This window comes from Eptesicus fuscus, chromosome 5 (assembly GCF_027574615.1).
Source record: "Eptesicus fuscus isolate TK198812 chromosome 5, DD_ASM_mEF_20220401, whole genome shotgun sequence".
Classification (NCBI taxonomy): Eukaryota; Metazoa; Chordata; class Mammalia; order Chiroptera; family Vespertilionidae; genus Eptesicus; species Eptesicus fuscus.
Window position 1 is genome coordinate 59,658,190 of NC_072477.1, and position 13,685 is coordinate 59,671,874.

Genomic DNA, 13,685 nt, shown 5'->3' on the forward strand with positions numbered 1-13,685 from the left:
TCACACCAAGCTCTGCTGTTTACTTTGGCATAATATTGAATACAATAGAAAAAAAGATGGAAATGCCCACAGTACCAATGTTTTATTTGGTAGATAGAATACTCACGAAGTTAGAAGAGCGACTAGGAATAAATAAACAATAACATTGTACTTGGACCAGAACTGCCATCAGGAAGGTAGACATTTCAGAGTCATGTGATTGATGGTTTTCAGATGGAATTAAATGTGTGGTTTTTTTTAAATAGCATTTGTGTTTTATTATTCTGATATAGCTATCAGATCTGCCTTTTTTTAAATCATATACAGGATGTGGCAAAAGTAGGTTTACAGCTGTTCATACATGAAAACAGAGTTTATTCTTGTATTATATTTTGTTGAGTATTGTATTATTTTCCATACAAGCAACTGTATTGAAGGACGCCAGCCAAAGTTCAACATGAATAATGGTATATACTGGCTCATTAACTCAGCTAGGAAAATGGTGAAGAAGAATCTATTTTATTTATAAATTGAGGTTTAAAGAGTCTTATTAGAAATTAGAGTTAGAATGAATACTATTAGGTTGACTTTTTTTTCTGTCATATGTCTTTCAAACTCTTATTTCTCACAATATTTGATACCAACTTTATGTTTGAAGAATATTATTTAGTAATTATGACCCAAGGTTAAGATTATGAGTTTGGAGATGGAGGGAGGGAGAAATAAAATAATTTTTAATCCCCTATCAGTGGTTGGCAAACTGCGGCTCGCAAGCCGCGGTTTGCCGCTCTGTTCACTAATGGGTTTGCCGACCACTGACCTGGACTTTCGATTCCAATAATTACAGGCTGTTGTTCCTTGTGATTAAGCCCCTATCTAAAGCTATTTCTTCTACTTTAACTTTGATTTTAGACATTGATGAATGTTTACAGAACGGCCGGATCTGCAATAATGGACGTTGCATCAACACAGACGGCAGTTTCCATTGTGTGTGTAATGCGGGCTTTCACGTTACACTAGATGGGAAGAACTGTGAAGGTAATGACAGCATGCTAACAATAACAGTATAATACTGTTATCTCCCTTCCAGTGAGTGTCAATATCAGAGGTCTTTAACAAGACCAAGTCAACCATTGAGTGAAAGGTCAAAATATAAAATATATTTCACATATTGTTATCCGGGAGGCAAGCACAATTTTCAACAATATCCATGCCTTTAATTCACATTTCTGTGAGTCAAATACATTTTAAATATAGGAGGAGAGCTTGTCACTTAAAGATCCCTGGTTATGATGAAACTTTGGTGGCATAAATCATTACTTCCAAATTTTCTATAATTAGAATTTTTTCATTGTTTTTTTAATGCAGGGCACATCATTTATTCTTTAGTCATATATGATCTTTTTGTTTAAACTGTCTACCTAGTAATAACAAATTATTAATGGGTATCTGAAAATGTAAAATTTGATTGAGAGAATAATTGACTATAGAGAGCCAGCCATAATCTTATATTATCTCTTGAATTAATCACCTTATTTTTTTTGAATTAGGCTGTTTCAAATATTTTGTCATTTTTCCTAAATTGAAACTATGGCAATTATTGATGCGTTTCCACTTCTTAGACTTTCCGTGAAAAATGAAGAATGGCCCTTATCATCTTTCCCAACGTCTTTGGGAAAGATCCCAAGAACCTATTCATACATTAAAAGAATTTCAAAATTGTTCTTAGAAACATTTTTGGCAGAATATTATCTCAGTGATTCAATTCAAAGACGTAATGCCAAAATTCTCAGTTGGGATAGAATCCTGTTTAAAAAAAAATCATAAATTACACTGATCTGACTAATGCCAGTAAGTAAAAACACACCATGTCTAGAAGATCAAGTGCCTTCCAATACATCCTTAATATTAAATAAAAGAACATATTGATGAATTTAAAGAAATATCCTCATGGTCAAAGGATCCTTAAAAGTTAGCTGGCATGACTGTAATCCATAGTCAAATCTTGCATTTTAAAAATACATTTTTTCTTACTCCTATTTGAAATTGCTTCAAACTTCAAGCTCTCCTCTGATTCTCTGGTTTCCACTTTTTAAACTATATATATTGATTGATTTTTAGAGAGAGGAATTGGGAGGGGAGAGAGAGAGAGAGAAACATCCATGTGAGAGCAAAGCATCGATCGGCTTCCTTCTGCATGCCCCCTATGGGTGGAGCCCACAACCTGGGCATGTGGCCTGCCCGGAAATGGAACCAGCAACCTTTTAGTGCATGGGACAGTGCCCAACCACATGAGCCACACTGGCCAGGGCTCTGGTTTTTACTTTTTTATATATATATTTTTTATTGATTTCTTACAGAGAGGAAGGGAGAGAGATAGAGAGCTAGAAACATCAATGAGAGAGAAACATCGATCAGCTGCCTCTTGCACACCCCCCACTGGGGATGTGCCCACAACCAAGGCATGTGCCCTTGATCGGAATCGAACCCGGGACCCTTCAGTCCGCAGGCTGACGCTCTATCCACTGAGCCAAACCAGTTTCGGCTGGTTTTTACTTTTTAAAGAATCAGGAAATCACCTAAATAAATTTCAAATTCCATTATTTAATTTTTATTTTTGGTATATGAGAATAATATGGATCTGTGAAGTAAATATAACCATGAGGCTGCTAACACATTTTCAGTTTGTAAACTACTATTCCTTAAAAGAGTCCTGGTAGTTTCTATTGAGTCAAATTTCATAATATGTATATGCATATTTTTATGACATAAAATTGTATATGAACTTTATATATATGTATACATGTATGTGTATATGTGTGTATTATATATACATATCACAAAATAAATTTAACCTTATAGTTAGCATGCATATGTCAAAAATTGAGAACTTGAGATATATATTTCCTATGGCCCCTCTCTGTTTGCGTGCTGTAATTTGGATGATAATTAGCCTTAGACTATAATTTTAAAAAAGAAAGAAATGTAAAGAAACAATTACATCCATCTAGATTGGCTTCCTTTGTAAACTTACTCTTCTGGTCCTAAGAAAATGTATATTTTGTATTTTAAGATATGGATGAATGCAGCATACGGAACATGTGTCTTAATGGAATGTGTATCAATGAAGATGGCAGTTTTAAATGTATCTGCAAACCTGGATTTCAGCTGGCCTCAGATGGGCGTTATTGCAAAGGTTTGTGCTATAGAACTCTACATCGTATTCTGCTTTTTCCTTCTCTCTACATTATTTAGAGGTGCCATTTCCTTATTGATTCTCCCCATTGAAATCACTCCTAATTCTGGTTTAGGCAACGTCCTAAGTCCAGCCATCCAGAGAGCTACCATGAGTGCCCAGGAGGCTGTCCTTATTACAGAAAGGATGTTTGGGGTCTCCTTAAAGGAGCCCAATTGGTCTACCAACAGATGAGAGTGCCTTTTAGATAAGCTGCGTCTGCCTCTTCCTTGCAGTTGGGGAATAACAGCAGTTAGCCTCCTTGATGGCTTCCCTTTGCCACCTCTTCCATCTTCACCGGGACCAAAGAATGTGGACTCATTGCAGTGATCTCTTTTTCATGATTCCCTCTACATACCTTAAAAACAGAAAATTCTTCATGGACAATTTATTTAGGCTCTATCAAGAAATAAAAGGGTAACAGGATTAAGCAGAACAGATGAATGAACCCAGAGGCACTGTGTAGCTTGGTAGCTTTTGAAATAATCTCATTGCTCCAGGTATTGAAGCAAAAGTGAAGATTTTCATTTGTGCTTTTGAAAACTGGGGTCCTAAGGAGAGTCCTAGGGGATCCATCTGTGCTTAGAGTCTCTTGCCGTATTTAGTCAGGGGTGAGAGGCTATGGTGCTTGGGTTCAAGATCTGAGTTGAAACCAGGCTTCTCAAGAAACCTCACACTCAAAACAGGCCCAGGAAATCTGCTAAAGTGCTGCACACAAAGCCTTCTGCTCCTCCGTTCAGATGCAGAAGCACAGAGCATCAAGCTCTTCACGATTGCAGGATAAAGTTCGGTGGTGCCCCTTCTCCAGCTGGTGGACAGCTTTGGTAAAGGTGTCATGGAATAACGCCTTATATCAAGTCTTTGGCAAGATGTGCATGTTCTCTAGGCTTTAAAGAGCTTCTAGTTCTTGGTTGTTTACCTACATTCTCTATGACCTTCGCAGCAGTGACTTAACTTAATGTTGGGCAAATCTGTCTTCATAGCAAGGGAAAACATTTGAGTTTTCAAATCTGAGGTAGAAAATTGGTTTCTGTACTTTTGAGCCCTGTTACAGGGAGAAACTCAGAGTTGGGAAGACAAGATGAACATGTGGAAATATTCTGCAACGTAAGACCGCATAACGGAGTGCCAAAATGTGCAGATCAAGTGCTGTACAAGTGAAAAAGAAAGGGGAAGAGATGTGAAGGCTCCCTTGTGAGCAGACCTTTAGCAAGAACACACACTCCTCTTAGCTACCCACGGAGCACACAAGATTCGTTTTCAGTGCCTTTAGGCTGCTAGTGAGCCCATAGCCTCTCAGCATTAAATATGGCCAATAGAGAATGGTGATGGAACTATTTCAGAAGACACTATGACCTCATAGATGAAACTAGCTTTTGCAACTATTTGCAACCAGTGAAATAGTATCTTATCAATAAACTAGAGGCCCAGTGCATGAAATTTGTGCAAGGGGCTCGGCCCTCGCAGCCCCAGTGGCTGCCTCAGCCCTCGCAGCTCCAGCTTCATCTGGAAGGTTGTCCGAACGGTTGTCCGGATGGTCGTTCTGCTGTTCGGTCTAATTAGCATATAAGCTCTTTATTATATAAGATTATATAAGATAGGTTCTTCCATTCATCTGAAAGTGCCTAGTGACTTGGAAGATTTGTTCTCACTTTACCATTCTGGCTTAGGAATCAAAGCTAGAGAGAGAGAATGCTCCATATTCTTACCGGTCTTCTTTTTTTTTCTGGTGTATAGAGAACATGGAACACACACTATAATAAGAATAAAGGAAAAAGAAAATTCCTTATATGCAGATTTTCTTATTTCCCATGGTTTTTCTCTTGCCATCACAGGACAAGGTTTTTCTCTTAGTGCTGAGCACTTAGTTCTGAGCCCACAAAGATGTGATTGTCCAAAGCCAAATAAACAGTGCTAATTCAATCTCTGTAGTTAACTGATCTGATGAGCAGCATGGCCTCCTTGGTCACTTTAAATATATATATTGATTTCAGAGAGGAAGAGAGGGAGAGAGATAGAAACATCAATGATGAGAGAGAAACATTGATTGGCTGCCTCCTACATGCCCCCAACTGGGGATTGAGCCTGCAACCTGGGCATGTGCCCTGACCGGGAATCGAACCAGTGACCTCCTGGTTCATAGGTCAACACTCAACCACTGAGCAACACTGACCAGGCTCCCTGGTCACTTTTAGGCTGCTCACTTTCAGCAATCAGTAGTACATCTGTGTTCCCAGTAAAAAACATACAAAAAAAAAAAAACACCTTCATGTTACTTTTCATGTTGCAGTTGCCACTGTTTTACTGTAGGTCTTGAACAAAAGGTGACTCAAATAACTGAACCAATTTGAGTTCATGTATTTAAATATAACTGCCATTTTAAATACAAATCTGTACACAGAATCTTGGACCATCTGTATATGTTTTGTGCCAAACAACACAAGCTAAGTAAAAGACAGAGGTGTTTCAGTCTCAATTTGCCTTTTTAAGGTCAAAAGAATGGAAAGAGTTGCATACACCAGTTGTATATTATAAAAGGAGTTGTTATAAATGACTTGTTTCTAAGTGTTACATGTTTTCCAAAACACAGTTTTGGTACCATCTCTGTTATTACCCTATATTAAGAGGTGTGGGGGAATCACTACTATTATTGGTATGTGTCCAGTAAAGACATTTATCAGGTTTACCTAAGTATGCACACACGATACTATAAAGTGTAATGCCTGTGAAATGTTTTTCTTTGCTGGGTTCCAATTACGTACAGTACGGTTGTTGGCCAGGAATGGTCATCAAAATCATCTGCATTCATGTTCTATTCCTGTCCTATGGTGTGTCTTCGAGGCTTTAGTTCTGTGTCTCTTAATGCCATGCTAATCATCCCAGAGAACTAAGGCCTGGGGGATACTAGAATGAATACAAGTCTGGGTGTTGGATGCCCAAAGGAAAAGCTTTCTGCCCAGGTCAAAGGTGCAGTTTATAATCAAGCTAGATTCCTGGCAGTCCTGGAAGAACTGCCGTGTGAAACATTGCACCAGATCCTTTGTATTTTAGCTGTCACTTTTCTTCTGCTTCCAGTTCTGTTTTTGCCTTTGTGATTCTTATTTTGGATTATAAAACAACAACAAAAACAAACAAATAAACAAACAAAAACCTTCGGGAGAATGTTATTAAAATAGCTTTCTATGGAAAAGAAATAAACTCAACCAGGTTATTTCTCTTGGTTTGTGTTGCTATTCTCTCAAAGGACACTGAAAATGCATTTTATTGAGCTTTGATTGCTGATCCTGCATATTATGTCCCATCTTCCCCATTTCCAAATGTTGTAACAGAACTATAAACATGTTGTGGCTGTAGATGAAAGTTACTTCTTTTTTAATAAGTGCTTTTCCACACCACAGATATTAACGAGTGTGAAACACCGGGGATCTGCATGAACGGGCGCTGTGTCAACACCGATGGCTCCTACAAATGTGAATGCTTTCCTGGACTGGCCGTGGGGCTGGACGGGCGAGTGTGTGTTGGTAGGTTAAGCCATAACTAGATGACAGATCCACTCTCTGTCAATCAATAAAACCCACCAATAGCAAATGTAATCGACTGCAGCAGATATGATATAATTAATATTTATGGAGCAACAAACCAACAGTCAGTTCTCTTGGATAAATTGGATATTAATTTAAGGGATAGAAAGATGAGCTGCAGTAAATGAAAAGCAAAGGAATCCTCACCTCTTCTTACCCCTTTTCTTTCCTAATCACAGAGTTGTCCTCAGTTTTCTCCAACCCTCCTTGATTGCTAATGGTTTTTGAAATTGGCCTGTGTATGTTCATTATCTCTTGGCAACATGTTCATCGAGTATTAACGTCCAAAGGGAAATATAGAATGCAGCAGAGGAGGATATGAATAACCAAGAAACTTACATGATAATAGTTTTATATGGCTTTATAAGAGATTTCTTGAGAAATAGATATGAGTTTTATTCAAATTATTTTTAAGAAAGATAGTTAGTGAACCCTTTGAATTGGGAGGGGATTGGGCATAGCTGGACACCCCCTCTCTGATGCTAAAGATGACACTATTTACTGGCCAACATTTACAGATTTATATAATGAACCTTTACAGATCAAACTTCCCTTTTTTGAAAGTACGTCTAATTCAGACATTCAATAATTACATGTCTATTTGGAGGTAGGCCACAGTTCATAAAGATCTTATTTATCATGGGGTGATATTCAGCCATCAGCCATCATTCATTATGAAGTGTCTGCTTTGTACAGGCCTGGGACAGACAAAAATGAATGAAGTATAATTCTAGTACCTAAGTGCCTCCCAGTTAGGGAAACCATGATAGTCCCTAGAACACTGAGGCCACTGGTTTCCAGCGCTTAGAAACTGAATATAGTTTTTTTTGTTTTATTATTTTTCATTGAGACCTAAAGACCAGAGGCATTATTTGTGAGTAAGAACAGGGATGATGGATAAATCTAGCTTCAACTTTGACCTGGGGGGACTCATCTGTTTGAAGCAATGGTGTGATGACAGATGTGTCTTTCTGTTTAGACACACACATGCGGAGCACATGCTACGGTGGATACAAGAGAGGCCAGTGTGTCAAGCCCTTGTTTGGTGCTGTTACTAAATCCGAATGCTGCTGTGCCAACACTGAGTATGCATTTGGGGAACCTTGCCAACCGTGTCCTGCACAGAATTCAGGTATGTGCTGTCATGCGGATGCCTTCCTTGCACTGCTAGCCTTGTGCCACCATGTGCAGTCTTACATTTGTGCAGGTCCCAGGGAAAGATTACATATGCTCTCCAGGTACATCATGTACCTTCCTGGGGTCTTGGCAGGAGTCTTGATCCACATTACTCACCCGATTCTAACAACCGTTTGGAATAGGCAGCACATTTGTGCCTCCCATCTGAACCCCCCCACCTTAATAATAGTCATGCTCTTTGGAATACATGTAACTTTGTTTTCTAAAGTAGTTTCATGGTGTTTGCATTTTGTAGGGACGACTTATAAAGCAGAATTTTACACAGCATAAGAGTAAATAATTTTCAGGTTACCTGAATATTTCCAACTTTTCTCCAAAAGGCCTTGTGAATTTTGTTCAAATCCATCGTGTTGATTTTAGTGTGCTACTCCTAAATGATTTTATCCAAGCCTAGGGAAGAAGTACTTTCCACTATTTGAAGCAACACGGAACAGTGGAAAGAAAACTGGTCCGCGAGTCAGAATTCTGCTCCCAGGCCACAGGCAGACAAAGTACTCAACCGGCGGGGGTGGGGGTGGGGGAGTTGGGGGGGCACGTTAGCTTTTTGTGGATTTCTGTTTATTTAGGAATTTTTCTCACCTCTTTGCAAAAAGATTTGAGATGGCTTACATTAGTAAACATAATTATAAACTAGGATGATACGGAAAAGGGATTCTTAGTTCTCTCAGATCTAAAATGACTTGTTTTAGGCAATCCAGAGGAGCCTCTCCACTTGTAAGTTATATTTATTTCTAAGACAGAAAGAGTGTATTGAAATTAAAACAATAGACTGTCTACATTTGAACAGAATTTTAGGGTGGTTTGGCCATTGGCTTCTAATGCCCTAAAGTTAGATCTAATATTGAAAACATGTTGCTCTGATTGGTTGGTTCATGTTGATAGGTTCTGTTAGTTCATTTCTGACCTAGAAATTAAAATATAACAAGTTAGAGAAAGTTAAATGGAGACTTTTAAAAAATGGGGATACCAGTGAAAGAATAAAAGCTTTATTCTGTCTGATTACTTTACCCAGTGACTAATATACAAATGATCATTTTATATATGATTATCAATCCATTAAATACTTGTTTATAATACTTCAATTATGTAATATACAAATATAATTTTATTCAACAAAGATACTTTCATATAGCTTTATAGTCATGCTTTATTACTGTCAGCCTTTTGTATGTTACTTTAACTTTTCAAAGTACTTTTGTTGCATGCTTTGAATTTAGAAGATAGATAAGTTTCTTGAAAACTGGTGCCCGAGACTATAGGTGATTTGTTCATATAGGAAATGAGTGGAAGAGCCAACCTTGGAACCCAGGACCCTTGGTGCATATAGTTCTTAGTTCTCACCTTTTTCCTCTGGACTGAGTACATCTCCAAAGAACTTGAGCTGTGCCAGGTGTTATGATACGTAGGAAAATAATTGGGCTTATAAAAAGATGACTAAGGAGACCAGATTTCTTTAGAAAGCTTGGAGTGACATTTGAAGCCCAGTTCCACTAGCCTCTATTTATATTTGAATGGATTTGCACAGCAGAGGCCCACATGTGGAAGTGATTTCATTCAGTGTGTTTCTCTACCTCTTTGGTAAATGAAAATGCCAAATTATGAAGGATCTGAATATAGGCATCCCTCATTTCAGGGGAGAAGAGGGAATTTGAAAGGTATTGAAAATATCCAGAAGGCATATCTTTAGTTAATCTACTGAGAAACCCCAACCACACAACGTCTAAAGCCTATCTTTGTGCTCTGGAGGTCAAGTGGGCTGTACATGAAGGTATTTCACACTGGCTGAGCATTCCCTGTCACAGAGATCAGTCAGTTAAATGCACAGAAGTGTCATTATTAGGAATTTTTTCATCTGTCCCCATGCCACTGTCTTCATGGCACAACACTGAGTTAGCTCAGCAACACCTGTCATCTAAGTGCTTGAGCTGTTCCAGGTGTTATGCTGAGCACTTTCCACGTTCTCTCATTAAATCCATAGAACTACAGTGTGAGTTGGGTATCATTGTCTCCAATTTATAGAAGATGAAACTAACAGAGGGAAAAGCCTTGCTCCCAAGACCCCCAGCAGTAAGCATGGCCATCAGCATTCAAACCCACGCTGACCTGAATTCACCACAGGGAATACTTCAGTACCAGATCTTGCCCAAATGGAAAAGAACAATAATGTACCTGCATTTAGTGCAAGCATCAGCTAATTTAGCACTAATGTTAAAAGTACTTTTTACAAAACGGGTCTGATTTTGCTTTTCCTGTTTTTATTACATACAGTATTTCTCCACCTTTTGGTTAGATGTCTCAATTAATTGCTAATGTGAGAGAACAAAAAGGATGTGTTTCCTTTTGCTCCCAGTTCCTGTCTTTCAAACACACAATGGCAGGCACCTTTCATTTGTTCCCTTTACCCACCCCTCTTTAAGATGATTTAAAAATTAAGGGAGTTCCCTACTTTGCTCAAATTTACATTTGCTGGAAGGCACAAGTTCTGAGGGATTCAACCTTAGTTTTTTTCTATGGAGGGCCTAACTCATTTGCGTCACTGTCATCAGGAACACGATTTTCTAGTAAGACTGGAAGGACTGTTGGCTTGAGCAGTGAGCTGCGGGAGCCCCTGTAAAGATGCTCATCCTTAGGATCCAGTTTTCCTGCCACTTCAGTGCAAATGATTTGCATTTAACCATGAAGCTCTTATGTCCATCAGATATTGTTGGAATTGTATGTAAAACATTCTATCGATTTTAACCACTATTACCCCAATAATTTTAATTTTTTAAAAATAAATAGAAATCGGATCCATCACAATCTTGGGAACATAGTCCATAAACTTCTATTTCTTCAGTAAGATCTCACAGTTTTAGCATCATGCAATACTTCTCCTAGGGACTTACATGGAATGAGTCTATAGCACCCTGAAAAATATTCACTTTAAAAATATACATTAATGCAAACACAGATACCCTGTTGTTCTTGTGAGTGGAGGCTAGAGGCTTTGCAGAGAGAAATGAGAAAATGTTAAGAACTGGGTACTGAGAAAACAGCTTACACCGAAAAACGAAATTATTCCCAAGATGGTGGGAGAAAGTTTTATTAACAGTTAAGAAACCACACTTTAACAGGCACATTTCACTGTAAGTGTAAACTGTTCCCTGGTGAACAAAATCAAGTTATAGGAAAAACACCTTTTCCGAAAGTGCTCTGCACGGGGAATTGCTGTAACTTGCCTATTGCCTTAAAACTTGTTTTCCTCAGTGATGCGGAGCCTTTAAATGGGAGCTCCGTGTAATGGTGACTCCCCCGGGAGATGCCTCCTTTTCCGTTGCCACTTATTTCAGTTCCACTCACTTTGGAGGAAATGATGTGTGCAAAACCAAAAGCAGGATCGACCTGTTCTGCAAACAAAGGGATCATTTACTGTCTGTTAATTTATTGCAGCGGAGTATCAGGCACTTTGCAGCAGTGGGCCAGGAATGACCTCAGCAGGCAGCGGTAAGGACTGGTTTTGAAATTTACTACCTTGGGCATGTGCAGAGGCGGGATCAGGCCTTCCTGTGGGTTTCCAGTTGGCCCCTTTACACCAGTCTGGTCTGACTCCCTCGTTGGCCATCACTGCATGATGTACCTGGGTCACCGAGAAGCCCCCAGGGACAGGGCAATCAGGGCACAGCGGGTCCTGGGATTGCTGGGTGTGGGTGTGGGGCTTGGAAATGACGATTGGGTGCCCTCCCTGGAGGGCGCGGTTAGAGGACGGTGGATGAGATACAAAGACTGGTTGCTCATTTCCAAGAAGGGGCAGCCTGGCCTTCCTTTGTATCTTCCATTATCAAGTACAATTGAGGGTTATGGGCTCAATTGAATTATTATTTCCTAATTGTCCAGTGCTCAGTCATTTTTTAAGATAGTAATTGGGAGCCATCTTATATTTTATATTTTTCATCTTTTGTAGCAGACAATGACAGCAATTAACTCAGTTGGACGAGAATGAACTATTTAAGTGTAGGAGTAAGAACTAGAGAAATAGTGCTATAAAAGGAATTACAATTAAAAGGGAGAATTGGAATAAGTATAAGATAGAAAGCCGAAAGGATTATTTTATTGGAATTGGAATAAGTATAAGATAAGAAAGCCAAAAGGATTATTTTATTAATATAAAATGAAACGATTTGATTCAGGGGAGTTCTGAAAAAAGTGGACTGGCTGTATTGATTGTCAGTTCACTCAACTTGATTGATTTCATCACTTTGAGTGGATGAAGGTGGGAGAGGATATTTGGAGGACACGAGAGGAGAATTTAGGTAATATATAATGAATAAGGAGCTAGTGTTGAGTAACTAAGTTGTGCTAGGGACCTGCAGAAGTCAAAAAGTTCAGCTCTGATGTATAGAAGAGTCAGGCACCAAGATTTGAGACTGCCGTTCACTGATTGTCATTCTATATCGCCTTTGACTGTTAGAGCTCTCCTCAGTCTGGGAGGGCACAGCAAGGGGAAACCTAGCATCCTCTGGGCAGAGCCACAGAGGTCTCCCAGCACAGGTGGTGTCTGAGTGGGCTTTGGATGGGAGCACAGGTCTGCCTCAAGCATTCTGGACACAGAGTGAAGAGGGTGTTTTATGTTCATGGAAGAGTGAAAAGCTTAAAGTCAATAAACAGGGTTCGAATTTTAATTTGAGCTTGAGGATATTATTACAAGAGTTTGAGCCATGAGAATGACAGTCACCGTGTTTTGAGGTTAAGTCTGGTGGCAATGTGGAAGGTGGATGGGAGATGGACAGCAGGTGGCAGAGAGACCAGTTGTAGGGACTTGGGCTCTGCTTTTGATTCACTTTCCCATCTCGGTGTTTGGATCAGAAGCCAGGAGGTCTCCTTCAGTTTGATTAAGGATTGGAAATCTTGTAAGTCCAGGTCAGAAGCCAGTTCCTCTCATAGACTAAGGGAAGGAAGATTTGACTCATGATATCTTGTACTGAGAAAAAGGGATCAAAGTTTTTTTTTTAATCAAACTGTCACTGTTTTGTTTTTTGTTTTCTTTTCACAAGATCCTAAGGTCATTACATTTATTGTAATGTTATCTTTTGACAGTTCATTTGGTATTTAGAATGTTATTGATTTTGGACTCTTTTGTGGTGCAGATATAAACGAATGTGCATTAGATCCTGACATTTGTCCAAATGGAATTTGTGAAAACCTCCGTGGGACCTACAAATGTATATGCAATTCAGGATACGAAGTGGATTCATCTGGGAAAAACTGTGTTGGTGAGAAGTTTCCCCTGTTTTCTAAGATGTTCCGTGCACATTGCTTTCCTCCTTTTGATGCTTTGGAGGAAACTACTCATGAAGGACTTCAGGGACTGGGCACGTGGATGCTCTACACTTTGGGTGACAGCATGGTCCATCCATGTCTTGGTGGACAAAAATTTATGTGGAATTTTGATAATTTATGAATAATCATGTAGCAGATTCAGTCCTTAAAAGAGGAGCTCCTTAGGTACATAAAATGCAAACACTGAATCATTCTGGGATGGCTACGAAGGCATCCCCAATTTTTACCATGAAGCAGCTCTTCTCCCAACCACATTTTAGGATTAATCAGAGAAAACCCAGCTTATTTTCAGTAATAACTGCTCTCTGTTAAGTTTAACAAATATCATTTTTATGCTCTAACAATCCTAATGAAGGTACCAGCCAGTAACTAAATAA

General features: G+C 39.0%; 1 protein-coding gene across 1 annotated transcript in view; it reads left to right on the forward strand.

Moving 5' to 3' along the window:
• FBN1 (fibrillin 1) overlaps positions 1-13,685 on the forward strand; it is a 233,037-nt gene that overhangs the window by 131,888 nt on the left and 87,464 nt on the right. Inside the window, exons 13-18 of the mRNA XM_028147684.2 lie at positions 892-1,017; positions 3,053-3,175; positions 6,613-6,735; positions 7,775-7,927; positions 11,422-11,475; positions 13,116-13,241. Of these exons, the coding sequence (XP_028003485.1) occupies positions 892-1,017; positions 3,053-3,175; positions 6,613-6,735; positions 7,775-7,927; positions 11,422-11,475; positions 13,116-13,241 (705 nt within the window). The remainder of the gene's footprint in view (positions 1-891; positions 1,018-3,052; positions 3,176-6,612; positions 6,736-7,774; positions 7,928-11,421; positions 11,476-13,115; positions 13,242-13,685) is intronic.